The sequence below is a fragment of the Camponotus vicinus genome, unplaced genomic scaffold, assembly GCF_025532165.1.
Source record: "Camponotus vicinus isolate PSW18456_S1 unplaced genomic scaffold, iyCamVici1.0 SCAF_2, whole genome shotgun sequence".
Classification (NCBI taxonomy): Eukaryota; Metazoa; Arthropoda; class Insecta; order Hymenoptera; family Formicidae; genus Camponotus; species Camponotus vicinus.
Genome location: NW_028141956.1, coordinates 1,008,550 through 1,024,600, shown reverse-complemented (window position 1 = coordinate 1,024,600; position 16,051 = coordinate 1,008,550). Strand labels below are relative to the sequence as shown.

The window sequence follows — 16,051 nt, the reverse complement described above, 5'->3', positions numbered from 1 at the left end:
ATAGCTTAATTTTCGAGTTATGGATGATTAAAGAAAATGTTCGAAATGCCCGCCTTCTGCCTCAACACATGCTACTGCATGTTGTAACATTGAATTCCAGTGGAAAATACCAGGTATTCTTCGAATAGTCTCAAACCTATTTTGTAGATCGTGCACATTATTCACTTGCGTTGCACACAATAATTTTTAAATGGCCTTAAAGGTAAAAGTCTAATGGGTTGATTAGATAAGGTCAAAACGTACTAAAGCGTGCAATAGCGTTTGTTGAAGCAGAAGACGGGCACTTCGAACATTTTTTTTAATCATCCATATACACGTTCATGTAATATTTTTTACTTGTTTAGTGTATAGATTAATTCCCTAAAGTACTATTAACATGCATTTATGAAACATCTTTTATATAATCAATATATATTAATAATAAAATTCTCTGTTATTAGCTCTGTCATTAACTCTTATTATAAACGTTTTGATTGTATATTTTTTATTTCTTTCTATTTAAAATATTGTAAAATTTGGGGCAAAAAAGATAAATTGACATATGTAAGGGGGAAAATAATTTCTATGTTTATTATCGAGAATAAAATAGGATATATATCTCTCTTGATTATTCTTAACAAATTATTTACATGTAAATAATATAAAATTACTTACATGCAAATCATGTAAATCATCAATTTCTCATGGAATATACTTGCGATTAGATTATTTATATAATTTTCGTTTAATCTTGCTTTGGACGATTTCTGTAATAAAGGGCGGAGAACATGATGCTCGAGCTCAACAACACTGAAAGGATAAAGTTTCCCAGCAATAGTACATCGGCCGAATCCATCCATATCGTGAACACCCTCGCTGAAATACAACATTACTTATATTTGATTCATTTCCACAAATTATGCTGCAAGCACAAAATTGGGAACTTACTCAAGTTCGTGAAGGCGGATATAAACCAGGTGAGGGGCGACACCGACTCTGCGTTTCTAGCGCGAAGTATGGACAATAATTGAACGATCTTACTGGAAGCGGAGATCGGAGTACACATAGGCTGAAAATGTATTTTTTAGAATAATAAAATGTATTTTTTATTTAGAATAACAATTTAAAATATTTATATATTTGCAAGAAAATCATTTGCGATGTAATATTTAATTTATCGTACACTAACCGCTAGAAATGTAAGTACGATTTTCGGAGCAATTTCCAACAGCAAACAAGCGCTCAGCATAAAATATATAACAGCGCATAAAAATGACCAAACGTTGATTCTATTTAAATATTTCAATACGAGGAATATCAGTATATATTCCTGCACTAATATTATCGGATACTCTAGATACGATAGTATCGAGTATCCATTCGTGTAATTGTAACTAGTCATCACAGTGTAACTGTAAAAAAAAAAGAATAACACTGATCATTATTTGTGAAAAACGAGAAATTTTGCAGATTGTTGCGTAAAATTACCTCGTTAATTCTAAGAATAATCCTAGGGTGGATATTTCGTCGGCTGATTTCACGGAAAGCAGTTTTAATATCTGCGGAATTTTCAATACGAAGCACATGCCTATCGTTATCAGGCTCAACAAGTCCGCAAATTGTTGCAACATTTCCATTTTCGCGCCTTTTTATACTATAACAACTTTAAAAATTAATCTATGATAATTTCGGTGTATCTTATCTTACGCGATCGGCGGATTACAATTATTATATACAGGGTGTCCTAGACCACCCGTACACCCCTTTTCTTTCAAAAACTAAGCATTTTAGAGAAAAACGTTTTCGACAAAAATTGTATGGTTTTGAGGGGAACATAAGATGGTGTCATTGATTTGACCTTGGATGGCATTGTTAAGGTGAGGTCAAGGACACCTTTAATTTCTTAAATCGAACCACTTATTTTTATTGCATATTCTTATAGCTTGTGTCGAGAGCTTTCCAAAACACTATAATAAAGTATTTTTTCATCAAGTACTTTTCGAGTTATAAGGCTTGAAATAATTTCTTAATTTTACATAAACCATAAAATATCTAGTAAAATATTCATTTTTCGATTATCTGACCTTAATACTTTTATGCACAGAACAATGTGAGGAATCAATTGGTGTAAAGAAAACACATAATTGTTTCGAAAAAAAAAATGTAATTTGCAATTAACAATTACATTTTTTTTTTCGAAACAATTATGTGTTTTCTTTACACCAATTGATTCCTCACGTTGTTCTGTGCATAAAAGTATTAAGGTCAGATAATCGAAAAATGAATATTTTACTAGATATTTTATGGTTTATGTAAAATTAAGAAATTATTTCAAGCCTTATAACTCGAAAAGTACTTGATGAAAAAATACTTTATTATAGTGTTTTGGAAAGCTCTCGACACAAGCTATAAGAATATGCAATAAAAATAAGTGGTTCCATTTAAGAAATTAAGTGTCCTTGACCTCACCTTAACGATGCCATCCAAGGTCAAACCAATGACACCATCTTATGTTCCCCTCAAAACCATACAATTTTTGTCGAAAACGTTTTTCTCTAAAATGTTTAGTTTTTGAAAGAAAAGGGGTGTACGGGTGGTCTAGGACACCCTGTATATTAGTTATCTTATCTAATCTTTTTATATACAATTATTATACAATTATTATATATATATTAGTTATTATTTATATACAATTATTATATATATTAGTTATTATCTTTTTATATAAACCCTGGCAAAAATGAGACGTTTGTTTGGCGCTTACATGAACGTTTGTGGAAGTTCGTCGAGAGTTTAAAAACGATTAGTAAAGAGTTTGTAGAACAAAAATTGCAACACTGCAGCGTTTAAAAGACGTTTGTACGTTATAGCGTAATCGTAAACGTTTGAAAAGTCTGAGTAAACTCTGTACACGAAGATGTATCAACGTTTACTGAACGTACTCTGAAAAATGTTACCTCAGCATTGCAAAACTTTCATGTAACATTATATAAAGAGTTTGTAGAACAAAAATTGCAACACTGCAGCGTTTGATAAGCATTCAAAACCCAACAGCGTTATGTAAGTGCTCTTACAAAGTTTGAAAAGCATATAAACTCTCAGAAAACCCTCACTCAACGGTTGTTAACGCTTTATAAAGTTTCTTATTTTCGCCAGGGAATAAGCCGGTAACTGGACGCATATTTAAGTTTTTTAGCGAAACATACGTTTACGAGAAAATCCGTGCGAAACTGTCATTCATCTGCCACTTATTTATATTACAAGAATCACAATTGACGCCAAAAGAGAAGAAGTTACAAAAATAGATCGCATTGACATAAGTTACAAGAAACATCTTATGCCGATGTTAATTCTCCGTCGCGATAATCGCAAATTATTGAGTATACTCCTTCGAATGATATCGCGATGAGCTATGATTCAATGCTTACATTTTTATGTCATATATTACCTTTTTATTGCTGATTGTTTCGAAAGTAAGCGCGCGCGCGCGCGTTTTTCCACCCAGTCCGCTCGTCGCGTTGTTCGACACCTGTCTATTCTCGAATACAGTGACAGCTTGTCATTCTACTCTACTCGACCACTTGTACAATCAATCAAGTATGTGTAAAGCATCGTATCGAATCGCGAACTGCCGGAGTCTTCCTCGAGCGTCGCGGACTCGTGTTCCGTATGTCATCAAGGCCGTCCTCTCTTTACAGACTTTTCACTATCACCCCTTGCTTTACGATCATCTGTACAGTAGCTCTCTCCCTCTCGCGTTACTCATAAACACTTGGAAAGATTGAGTTACTGGAGGAACTGTCGCTTGTGCGATACATTAATATTATAGATTACTACATTATCAACGACCTATCATGGATACCGATAGTAGAATTCTATTTTTTCGATCGATCCGGAAGTTTAACATGAAATACACAAGGCTCTCTTTCTCTCTCTGACAATGTAATGCTACAAGATTTCGATATCTCGTGTCGTGTCGATGATATGTCGACGTCGTTTAACTATCACTCTATAAAAATTATAATACGTTTCTCCCATTATCCTATTTTTTTAAAAGAGAGGCCTTTTTTATAAAATGCAGATGATAAAAATTTTTATCTTACTACTGTGGTTTCTTAATACATTAATATCCATAAAAATATATACTTATAATATATATTTTATCACTTTTTCGTTTTATGAACGGTTGCATAATCATGCAATGAATAGGATAGGAAAAATAATAGTAATAGTGAAAATAAATTCTAATCTCTATTGTAATGGCAAGTTTATGTTGAAATTATTGTCAATAATGCAAGCGATGATAAAAAATAAAACTTGAAATCGTTAAAATTGAATTTTATTCGGTCAAAAATTTCATGATTATGCACTGCATCATGATGCAGTAAGGTAGATTATGCTTAATCGAATAGACCGAAGCCCATATCGTCATCTTCTGACTCGGATTCCTCCTTCTTTTCTTCTTTCTTCTCTGCGGCAGTAGCGTCGGCAGCTGCGGCTGCTGGAGCCGCTACAGCGGTGGCGACAGCAGCGAATTTGCTCGGGTCCTACAAATAAGCAATTCCAATGTTCTTAATATAAGCAATTAGTTATATATAAAAAAATATTATATTATGTTTATTATGTTCAGACAGCGTTTTCACGCGATATCTCAACCGTGATCTTGACGTATCAGTGGGTTCAACTATTTCTAGTTCTGATACGTGGACCAAGATCTTCAGACGCGTAATGTTTTCATCATTTTATTCATATATGAGAAATTGAAAAAGTAAGATATAATAAAGTATATATGAAATTATACCTTGATGTATTCCTTGATAGTAGCAGCTTCTGGGAATTCGACTTCAGTAACAGCAGCAATAGCCAACAGATTTTTAAAACCATTTGCAATACTATGCGGTGCACTGGCAACCGTAGGATAACCAATCGACAAACAAACTGAAGCTAAATTTGCAACTCCAGCCATGAATTTTTCACGAAGGTCTTCAGGCTTGATGTCTAAAATCTCAGGTGCAAAGATGGTACCAGAGTCATAAACCTGTTCAACCAATAGTCCATAAGAGAAAGGAGAAATGTTCAACATGTTCAAGAGAGTAGCTTCAGAAGCTCCCACTTTGTCACCAGGTTTGAGAATGTGTACATCATTCTGAAATTTGATATCACATTGTTATATTAGTGAGATTCATGAAATAGTAAAATTCAAGAATTAAATCTAATAGAAAATTTCTCAACAAAGTACTTACTATAATTTCAATGGTACCCTTGGAAATTTTAGTAGGTATACTCAATGCTTGGAAGAAAGAAGTCTTCTCAGGACCAAGTCCTGTATTTTGAGCTGGAATAATGACACTTAAGGGTGCAATGGCTCCTGCTCTGGCAGGAGCGCGTACTTTATTTTCCAACAATTTGTCCCTTACTTCGATCAAGTCTCCTCGAGTGAAGACAAATCCAACATTACCACGAATGTGAGGTAATAACTTCTCCAGTGCTGCGTTACGTTCTATATGACCACGAATTGCTTTTCTCATCATAGTATTTTTGCCCATCAGTACCACTGCATTTCCACGCAATGACATGCGGATTTGTTGCATTTGCTTCGAGCCGACATTGTCCGCGCCCACAATGAAGCATTTGGGATAATCATCTAACAGTTGCTATATTTATAAAAAAAAGATTATTATAATATATTTTATATACATATATGTACTTTTATATTTTGTTATATATAGTTCAGACTGTGTTTTCACACGATATTTCAACCATGATCCTGACGCATTAGTGGGTTCAGCTATTTCTAGCTCTAATACGTGGACCAAGATCTTCAGACGTATAATATTTTCATCATTAATTTAAAAATAAATAATTGGAATATGATTGGAATATGGAATATATATAAACAAAAAGCAATGTTATAAATTATATTAAGTTTACATATTGCATGAAACTACCTATCAGAAATACAAAATTTTCTAATTTTTGTGCATTTTAAAATAATCTATCTTATATATATTTTTTATATAACTTTGTATTTTTGGTATTGAATACAAGATTAAAATATAATGAAATAATGCACGCAAAAATACTTACAACAAGTTTAGTGAAGTAATTCGACTTCCATGTTGCTTTGTCCTCCCTACCCATCGTGAAATGTGTGCAGGGATACCTCGTAGGAATTTAAGGACTAAAAATTATTTAAAATAAAAGGGATTATATTAATGTGTAAAGAAAGCAACGAAAACTAAGAATATTAACATTTAGTTCAGAGTTGTAGGGAATAATCATGCATAAAATACGAGGGTTCCACACACTGCTAACTGACTAAAGCAGAGGAAACGTGTACCCCTCGAATTTTCCAGTCGCTCTTGTTATCATCACTTTAACATATATTTAAATAGAGGATATAGAAATGACTTGAAATCCTCTAGACTTTAACAAATGGTAAGAAGCAAACAAATTTCTAAAGATTCAAAGCCACATGGTTTCATTAACCTAACAACCGATATATAACTGTTTAAATATTTTATATATATTTTTCTCTACATAAAATTATTTCTAGATTGATACATATAAATGCAGCATCTTTAATGATTCTAAAATAAGTAATATAAAATGTATAAATTCTATAAGATTGCAAAAATGATACTGTTCGCTCACTACATACCTCAGCAAAGTAAAATACCGCAATGAAGGAGGAAACGGAAGTTCAAAATAAGTTACACATGGCCGAACTTAAGGCTATTACACACAGACATGTCAAGGTACGACATAAAGGCTGCGTTCAGCAGGAAAAGCTGCTTTGCAACTGTTGTAAAATTCGTGAATCTGATTGGTGTATGCTCTTAGATCTAGTCAAAATTAAGAGCATACACCAATCAGGCTCACGAATTTTACAACAGTTGCAAAGCAGCTTTTTCTGCTGAACGCAGCCAAAGCGACGCGATAATCAATCGATTTACAACTTGTCCAGAAGCGAAAAGCTGATTGGCTTGTGCTTTTTGTCGCGCGTGGTGTGTCTTGTGCAAGAGCATGACATGTGAAAAAGTTTTATTTTCGTAAAAGATATCCGTCTACGTATTTTTTATATATCTATGATGTAAAAAAAAATATTTCACGCGATTGTTTAAGGCACACAAAAGTTTGTAGATAAAATATTATAGTAATAAAAAAAGATTCGTGATACAAATATTGTTTTAATTGTTGTATATACTTTTGATTTGGCTGCGTTCCAATATTCACTGCCAGTACTGAAAATCTATAGTGTACGTCACGTAAACTATAGATTTTCAGTACTGGCAGTGAATATTGGAACGCAGCCAAATTAAAAGTATATACAACAATTAAAACAATTTTAAACAAATTTATTTTTAGAATAAAAACAGATGTATTAAAAAATATAAAGAGAAAAATATAAGATTATATGAAGAATTTGAAGTTTTTTTACAACGTGACCTTTGTGATTATCGACTGGCTGATGTCAAAGGGACATGATCGATCGGGGTGTCGCGCGCAGCTCGTAAATGAGAATTCACTCGCGATAGATATGCCATTATATAACGCCGACAAAATGGCCTGATCGATATAAAAAAAAGATATAATTTACAAAATTATGCTAATAATGGTCTAATCGATTGTATGAAATCGTTTGAGCGAAAAATATGTATGTACATACATTGTACATACATGTAGAAACATTTTTTAGCTTTTATTCCACAGATAGCTTTTTTTTAGATATTTTAATAAGCTCGATTACGAAAAATTAACACATTTTAGGAGGAAATAAAAACTGTAAAAAGAAGAAAATTTTTTCCTAAACAGAATTTATCTTGCAAACTTACAAATTTTCCCTTATTTTTTTGGATTTTAGAAAGTTTGAATTTTTTGTATATTAGGATCATTTAAAAACGATTGTTTATTCAAGATTAATTTTTATTACATTATGATGCTCTATCATATATAGAAAAAAAAACATCTCTCAAAGAGAGTTCTACACAAGACACTCTCGCTGTATAATATTAATTATATACTATGCATACAACATCTATGTCACAAAATTCCATTTCTATGACTAATGTAATTTTTCTTACAATTCATCACTAATGAATGTGGAACAGTTTTAAATAGAAAAATAAATTAAATTAAATTTTGATCATGGATTATTTGATTGTTATGTACAATTTTCACAGTATTGTAATATATATATATATCTATATATATATGGTAATATATATATATATCTATATATATGGTAATATATATATATATGTATGTATATATATATATATGTATTGGTCTTTTTTCTAAGCTATGTGATTCTAAAGATATATATATCAATGTTATTATTTCTTTATTGTATTACCACAATGCCATGTGTATGTATGAATGCTAATTTATATTATTCTCATCATAAAAAAACATCCGTATATTATACATATATTATATAAATCATTTTTCAATAATAAGATTAGGATCGAAATAGACACAATTATTTTCAAGCCAAACTTTTAGATACTATAATTACAATAGACGATTAATAAAAATTAATATGAAAAAAACGATGATAAATAAAGAAATAATTATTCAAGTTACGTCTCGATATATAATGAATCGATGATCGATAATATAAATTACATATAAGGATGCCATTAAGTGACTCTCTGTCTTGCAAAAATATAAATTGCAAGTCAAATTATATTGCAGGTTGTGTCAAAATATTGTATGTACTATACCGGCTGCTCGTTTTCCGGTAAGTCTAAAATCTCCCCGACGAATTCCGCTACGTTTGTGTCCTTCTGAGCATATTCCTTAATAAAGTCAAGTTCTAATAATTGACTGTAATTTGGACGGGCAGTGTAATTTTTCATTAGACTAAAAACAAAAAGGATTATACATGAAAGTATCCATATGTTATTTAAAAGTAATAAGAAATAATCCTATTGTGCCATTATTTACCACTTATTGATAAATTCCTCGAAAGAAGGAGAGAATTTGCCAGCAGGTAATTTTGGAGCATCATCTTTTACCACTTGTTTCAGTTGCTCGAACGGTGTGCCCCATGTCTCGTATGGAAATTTACCAGTGGCTAATTCAACGAGAGAAATTCCTAATGACCAGACATCGGATCTGATGTCATATTGCGATGGGTTACCCGACGGGTCTATCCTTTCTGGCTACAAAAAAGATAATGGTGGAGGATGTATTGAGAGAAATACTGATGGAATCTTTTCAAGAATAAAATCCTACAGCTACGTACAGCCATATATGGTTTACATCCAGCATCAATAGTCTTGGCAACTGAGTCTACGAGGTAACCAGATATACCAAAATCGCAAATTTTTACTTCTCCTTTCCGATTAATTAGAATATTGCTAGGCTTAACATCTCTATGAATTACCCGTAATTGTGAATAGAGGTAATGTAATGCGCTTACTACCTGCAAGTATTAATACAAGAATATACATAGTTTATATATTAAAAAGTTTAAAATAGAAATTAAAATGACTAAAAAAAATTTATTTTAGTTATTCTGTAATATTACTGAATGTTTAACTGATTAGTATATGTACCGCAAAAGCCACTTTTCCTAAAATATCTTCAGGAATGGCACGACCATGTTTATATACTTTTGTATAAAATTTGTCAAGGCTCATATCCATCACTTCCATGCATATCCATACATCTCCCTCTCGGAATAAGGCTCCATAAAATTGTACTGTATAGGAACACGCTGAACTACGCATGGAAATGTCTAAATCCATGAGTAGACGCTTTTGTTCTTGTGTATTAACAGTTGCAGTTATTCTCTGTAAAAAAAATGTCAATTGTTAAAAAAATATCCTCTCTTTTGAAACAATTATATTGCTTCAAGAGGCTCTATAAAAATTACTATTATAATTATAATATTACCTTGACAGCCATAATTGTACCACTCTGTTTGTGTCGCATTTTATCAACAATCCCATATGCGCCACGACCAAGAACACATAGAGTTTCTAAATCATCAGCTTCTACAACAAACGTTTTTTCGTCTATTGTAATAGTAGTCCGTTTGTCTAAATTCCTTGGTGGTGTCCTAGAAAAACGACAAATTCACAAGATATAAATAAAAAGTATCTTTGTTTCTCGAAATACAATGTATATAAAATAAGATGTTACTTTACGAACATTATATATATTTTTTAACTTTTTACAAATGTAACAAATTCAGAAAGTTATTTAGTATATAAAACAGACAAGGTAACACTATTTGCTGCAAAAGTATCATCAAAGTTTTACGTACATTGGTGCGGGCGCTTCATCGGAGACCTGCAGTTTCAGATTACGTTTTCCACGACGTAGAGCCATGGTGTCGGACTGTGATCGATGAAAGGCGTCCGCGCGAATTTGCCAGTATTCCAGAGGAAAGTCAAAAACAATTCATGGCCGTTGAAGGGCGCAGCGCATACGCGATCTGCAAAAGATAAGAGGAACTTGACAATCGGTCCCCGATCCGGGGATGAACGGAGTTCGTGCGTCCCATGTCTAGGTTATTCCGTGGAGAAGCTTGTACGCGACATCGAAGCATTGTCCTCGCGTCGTCGCGAGGAGAAGTATAACGTCAAGTTAGGGTCTACGTACTCTGTGAAAAACATCACGCTCCGCCTCGACAGAATCGCTGCGCGAGAGATCTTCGTGTTCCTGCTACAGGACACTCCGCGCTTGCCCATATATGAAGTTTTCAACAAACTTAAACTACACCGCCCCTGAAGTTGGCCGCGCGAAAACCGCACAGTTTTGCAACGGTAATTCCGTTAAATTCAAAAATCGCGCAAACAACGTCCGCGATATGATTAGCATTTTTCATTCATAAAGATCCGAATATATTTCTAAAAATGATGTAAATAATCTCGAAAGATAGAATATAAAAAACGAATGCGAAAAAGCAGATGAAAAATATTTCATTCTACAATCTATGTGCGATCCAATAATTCTAGGAAATTTTTTTTTATATGTAACTAGTACTGTTTTTTGGGAGCTTTCCAGTGAGAAAAACACATTTGTTTTTTGAAATACATCATGTATACAAAATAGGATGTTATTTTTTAAACATTTTTCTCAACTTTTAATAAATATTACATAATGATAGGATATATATATATATATATATATATATATATATATATATATAATATACTTATATATAAATGTAATATCTTGAAACAGCAAAATTGAAATTTGATTAATCAGGATAAAAAATTTTTTCCTTTTCAATCAAATTTCAATCTTTAATCTCTTCAATCTTCAATTTTCAATGTGTAGTTTCTAATATTGGCTTAACGAAATTATTTATATTGATATGTCCGACTTCAATGAAATCCAAGAAGGAAATAATATACATAATGATAAACTTAATAAAGAATTTTCTACTTGTCATCTGCATGTAGAACTTTTTCGCGAGTTATATATCTCATTAATGATTTATATCTTTTTAAATAGGTTATATATTAATTTGTTATTTTCAGTTAAGATGTAAATTGATCACAGAAAATGTTGTTACACACAAATAAAAAAATTACCGCTGATATGAGCATTTCAAAATAATGTTTATTTATCAAGGATAATATGTATTATCATGAATTAACAAATATCTTATTTGAAATATTTTTATATATTATAGACCATATTTAGAAAAACATTCTATATAAAAATCATTCACATTTTATAGCAAAAATACAAATAAATGTGCATAATGCAATAATGTAAATCAATAATATTACATTGTATTAATTATCAATATTCTAAATATGGCCATCATAATTTTTATAAACATCTATTTCTATAAAAATATTTCGAATTGAACATATTTCAATCATCAAAATTTAGATTTCACCGTTCAACAGTTTTTTATCAAACAAAAATTCTCCCAACTGTCCGTGTGTTTGCATCATTTTTCCTAAAGTTGAGAGTTTGCCGGCGAGATCACGTTGTCCCTTATGTTGCTCCTCCAAGAAGTCAGTAATGAGGTAGTCCACCAACTACAAAAAAATCACGATATATCAATAATGAATATTATTTTTCTTATAAAATCAATTTTCTGCTTTGTTCACAATACTCACGTGATAATCATTGAAAGAAGATGTCTCCGTTTCTTTTGGATTCTCGCAAGTTATGATTATGTTACGAATGCTACGTGTAACTTCAGCTTCTAATTTCAAAGCATCACTGAGAGCTTCTTCTGCATTGTCCCACTCTTGACGAATATTTGTATCATTGTTATTTAAAATCTGTAACATATTATTTATATATATTAATTAAAATCTATTTTATCTGAAATTTATCTCTTTATAATTTACATTCAATTGTCTTAAAATGTGTAATGGCCACAAAAAAACACTCACCACAGGAAACTTGAGGAGTTTACTAACATCACTTGTAAGTTGCCCACGCATCAGCAAATATTCAATGACTTTTATTGCATGTTCCCTCTCTTCGCTTGCGCTTTCAAAAAAGAATTTGCTAAAACCTGGGCGATTTATAGTATCTCGTGCAAAGTGAGCGCCCTAACAAGAAGATATTAAATATATATGTAATATAAATTATTTTTATATTAATTTAATAAGTTATAATAGTTGTATGTCAGATTAAAATATATAAATAAATTAGAATTTATGTACCATTGCGAGATATTTCATGGCAGCTGCGATTTCGGTTTTGACTTGAGATTCCATGACTTTTACGCATGGATCAACTATATCTATCCATGATGTTGGTACAATGGCAGGTTTAAGTGTACCTAAAAAGGAATAGAGTAAAAATTTTGATTAATGATTATACAATAAAAGTTTATAACAATTATTGCTTCTGATAAAATTTCCATTATATTGTGTAATAATCAATTTTCAATAGAAAATTACTTAATTATTTATTATTTTATCAATATATTATCAGAAAATGAAATACTTTATCAGTTTGTGACTGATCAATTATAATGTCGATAGCATCTTTTCCTACATAGATAAGATATTATTTAACTAATTGTGAGATAAAAGGCAAATCTGTTATAGGAGTAAACATTTTTGCTACATGTGATTTAATTATATAATTATGTAGGATTATGTATTTATAAAATGTAAATTGCTTTGAGTCATTAATTGTTACTAAAATGGTTACATTAATATAACTATATTTTAATAGATATTTTTAAAAAATTAACTGTTAATAAAATATTATTTTACATGATGTGAAATTGATGTGAGATATTAGTTAGATGTATAAATAAATGTGTGTATTTATATTATGAATTAAATCTTTTTTATATACAATTATATTATAGAATATGTATGAATATATATATGATAATTAATCAAGAGTAACAATTACTAATCAAAAACAATTTATTGAATTTAAAATGAATAAAAAAATCTTTTTTATATACAATTATATTATAGAATATGTATGAATATATATATGATAATTAATCAAGAGTAACAATTACTAATCAAAAACAATTTATTGAATTTAAAATGAATAAAAAAATTGTACAAATGGAAAGAATTTTGTCAATATAATATACATGTTATTATATAACTTTTCATTAAAATTATCTTTAAACAAAACAAGATAATTAGTGATGAAGAGATTTAATTTATATCTGACATATCATACACGTATGATAAGTATTAATTATATGTTTGACTTTTATTATTTTATACAATCTATAAAAAAACATCTTTTCTAAGTGATTGATGGCACTGCAATATGATATTTTTAAATTAAATTTTACATTTTACGTATACAAATATGTTATATTATATATATATTATTTGTAAAAATTATATATATAAATTTATTATATTATATAAGAGAACTGAAAATTATATCAGTTATACAAAAAGCACAAACAAAAATATTTTATTTTTTTCCTCGTATATATAAAATAATAGATTAAACTTCATTTAAATAAATACATTGTAAAATAAAATAAAAAGAATATGATTTTATTCTCTCTTTTACTTTTTTTTATATAAATTTTCATATAAAATCAATTGTCTATTTATATTAGCTTTAACAAGTTCCATATAATATTTGAAATAATCGCGTATGCATATTGATATAAACCAGGGAACATAGCTCAGATAACTGCGTACTTAAGTGACCATACAGTCACGTCCTTATCATATACTGATAACGACAATGATGTTGATGTCCTGATCTTCTCTGGCCATTTAGCTCGATCCACGTCGCTATTTTGTAAAATGATAAATACTGACTCAGGTCATATATATATAGATATAAAAATACTTGATAAAATTGTGTGATCTGGATGTAAAAACAGTGCTGATATGAGTAAAATATTGGAAATTATGTTGAGATATACGTCAAAGACATACGACAAAAAAGAGCAATTAACTTGTTACTGACTTTAAAAATAGATACAACTGCAAGAGGGATTATATTAATTATTAAGATATATCTTCATTCTGTAATTTACTGCAAAAACACTTAGAAAAAGATTGTTAACTATCATAATTAAATACATTTATATACATTTATATATTGTCCCTACAATTAAGCTTTGGCAATTTTAAATGCGACACATCAGCATTGTGCAATCTAATATACAGTTAGTTTATGATGTATATGCGTCATAGATATTTCATCACTTGCCCAGTTTATTGCGCAAGGCTTTTAAAGTAACAAACATCATCAATAATCATGAATCAGAAAGAGACAAAGACTATCCTTGAAATTGTGATAGTTATTTTTTATCAATTTTTCTGCTAATTCTAATAAGAATATGCATGACTCATTAATAACGTGTACTTAATAGGCAATATAAAATTGCAGTATTAACATTTTATAACACATACAAAGATAAGAGCTTTAGCGAATAATATTGTCTTAGAAATGGAAACATTTCATCAATAAACATTGAAATATTTGCACTGATCGAATTATTGTGGAAGATTTCAATTTTCCGTTACAGAAACTCGTATTTGTGTAAAATATTTATGACGAACGACGCAAATCATTCCTTTTACTTTTAATATAAATGCGGAGATAGAGACCAAGAGTCTTAATATGAGAAACAAACATTCGTAACAATCTCTGATCAATTGAAAGAGCTTGGATAAGGTTGTTCCATCAAAACAAACCATCGCGCTTACTTTATGCGTAGTCATTCTATTATTCTGTGAAGCAAACACGGAGAATGTTTCATGCAAACCCATAATATTCCTTTTTTTTTAATCTCAATTCGAAATTGTTGCAGAAATAACGAAAGATCACAATGGTAATTTAATCGAACGAAAATTGTTTTCCATATTGGAGAGGCGGAGAAAAGATATGGAATAGTGTCGAATGTCAACGTTCTCAAACATGACGTCACGATGTTTCTACGCAATACCGCGTGTCCATAAATTTATCGTAGATTTGTTCTTTTTAGCTAAACTTTTCGTCTTTCTTTATGTTTACTTCGAACTTCTAAACATATATCTACCTCATACTAAAACTATTCCGTTCTGATTCAGTTAAAAAGAACAAACTTCGTGTTACAGAAGAGAGAGGAAAAAATAAAGAAAAAGAGAGAGAAAATATATATAAAAGAAAATCATATATCTTGCATAAATTATATATTTGTATTTATAAATTGATATCCGTAATATCTCGTCCGATGGACGGGAATCCAAGAAAATAAAATAACAACTTACACTTGAGTCCGTTTCCGAACGTACCGCCGACGCAGGCCAGGGCGACAAGGAAGACGCAAAACAGCTTCATGGTTCGATTGCGAAATCGAGCGAAGAGGTTATGTGGTGAATTTCGGAAAAGCGAAAATAACGTCGAAATGTCGGGCTGGATGGATGGATACGCTGATGGCTCGTCCGCCTCGTTCAGAAGCAACCTTTATACGCACTGGTATAGAAGGCTGCTTTCGGAGCTTTTAGATAATAGAGACTGAACGCTTCTTACACAGTCATCGATCACCTAACAATGTCTCGTGGACGCGCGACATTCGCACTTTAACCGCTAGGATGGGGTGGGGTGGGGCGGAGAGGAGCAGAAGACCCTTGGAATCTCTCCCTTTCACTTTCCC

The 16,051-nt window shown here is 30.9% G+C and overlaps 4 protein-coding genes across 6 annotated transcripts; all 4 read right to left on the bottom strand.

Annotated features, from left to right (window-relative positions):
- Positions 1-544: 544 nt before the first annotated feature.
- On the bottom strand, positions 545-3,721 carry LOC145966180 (solute carrier family 66 member 3). 3 transcript variants are annotated; one of them, XM_083090090.1, is made up of 5 exons: positions 3,428-3,721; positions 1,468-1,633; positions 1,169-1,391; positions 928-1,048; positions 545-855 (listed from the first exon to the last, which is right to left on the bottom strand). In XM_083090090.1, exons 2-5 carry the CDS (start codon positions 1,614-1,616, stop codon positions 725-727), a joined length of 624 nt encoding a protein of 207 aa, XP_082946216.1. In that variant the 5' UTR covers positions 1,617-1,633; positions 3,428-3,721; the 3' UTR covers positions 545-724. The 3 variants fall into 3 exon arrangements, with proteins under 3 accessions (XP_082946216.1, XP_082946215.1, XP_082946217.1); XM_083090089.1 differs by having other exon boundaries at positions 1,468-1,642; positions 3,428-3,718; XM_083090091.1 differs by lacking the exon at positions 3,428-3,721 and adding an exon at positions 3,186-3,204.
- Positions 3,722-4,302: 581 nt separating this feature from the next.
- Positions 4,303-6,726, bottom strand: Rplp0 (ribosomal protein LP0). The gene is made up of 5 exons (XM_083090088.1): positions 6,641-6,726; positions 6,067-6,160; positions 5,223-5,633; positions 4,781-5,125; positions 4,303-4,526 (listed from the first exon to the last, which is right to left on the bottom strand). Exons 2-5 carry the CDS (start codon positions 6,118-6,120, stop codon positions 4,380-4,382), a joined length of 957 nt encoding a protein of 318 aa, XP_082946214.1. The 5' UTR covers positions 6,121-6,160; positions 6,641-6,726; the 3' UTR covers positions 4,303-4,379.
- Positions 6,727-7,864: 1,138 nt separating this feature from the next.
- Lic (dual specificity mitogen-activated protein kinase kinase lic) lies at positions 7,865-10,872 on the bottom strand. The gene is made up of 7 exons (XM_083091084.1): positions 10,594-10,872; positions 10,256-10,426; positions 9,883-10,048; positions 9,543-9,779; positions 9,230-9,409; positions 8,929-9,146; positions 7,865-8,844 (listed from the first exon to the last, which is right to left on the bottom strand). Exons 2-7 carry the CDS (start codon positions 10,318-10,320, stop codon positions 8,700-8,702), a joined length of 1,011 nt encoding a protein of 336 aa, XP_082947210.1. The 5' UTR covers positions 10,321-10,426; positions 10,594-10,872; the 3' UTR covers positions 7,865-8,699.
- A 667-nt stretch (positions 10,873-11,539) lies between these two features.
- Positions 11,540-15,970, bottom strand: Fer1hch (ferritin 1 heavy chain). The gene is made up of 5 exons (XM_083092536.1): positions 15,666-15,970; positions 12,630-12,748; positions 12,354-12,515; positions 12,072-12,239; positions 11,540-11,990 (listed from the first exon to the last, which is right to left on the bottom strand). The coding sequence occupies exons 1-5, from the start codon at positions 15,733-15,735 to the stop codon at positions 11,835-11,837; spliced, it is 675 nt and encodes a 224-aa protein (XP_082948662.1). The 5' UTR covers positions 15,736-15,970; the 3' UTR covers positions 11,540-11,834.
- Positions 15,971-16,051: the final 81 nt, after the last annotated feature.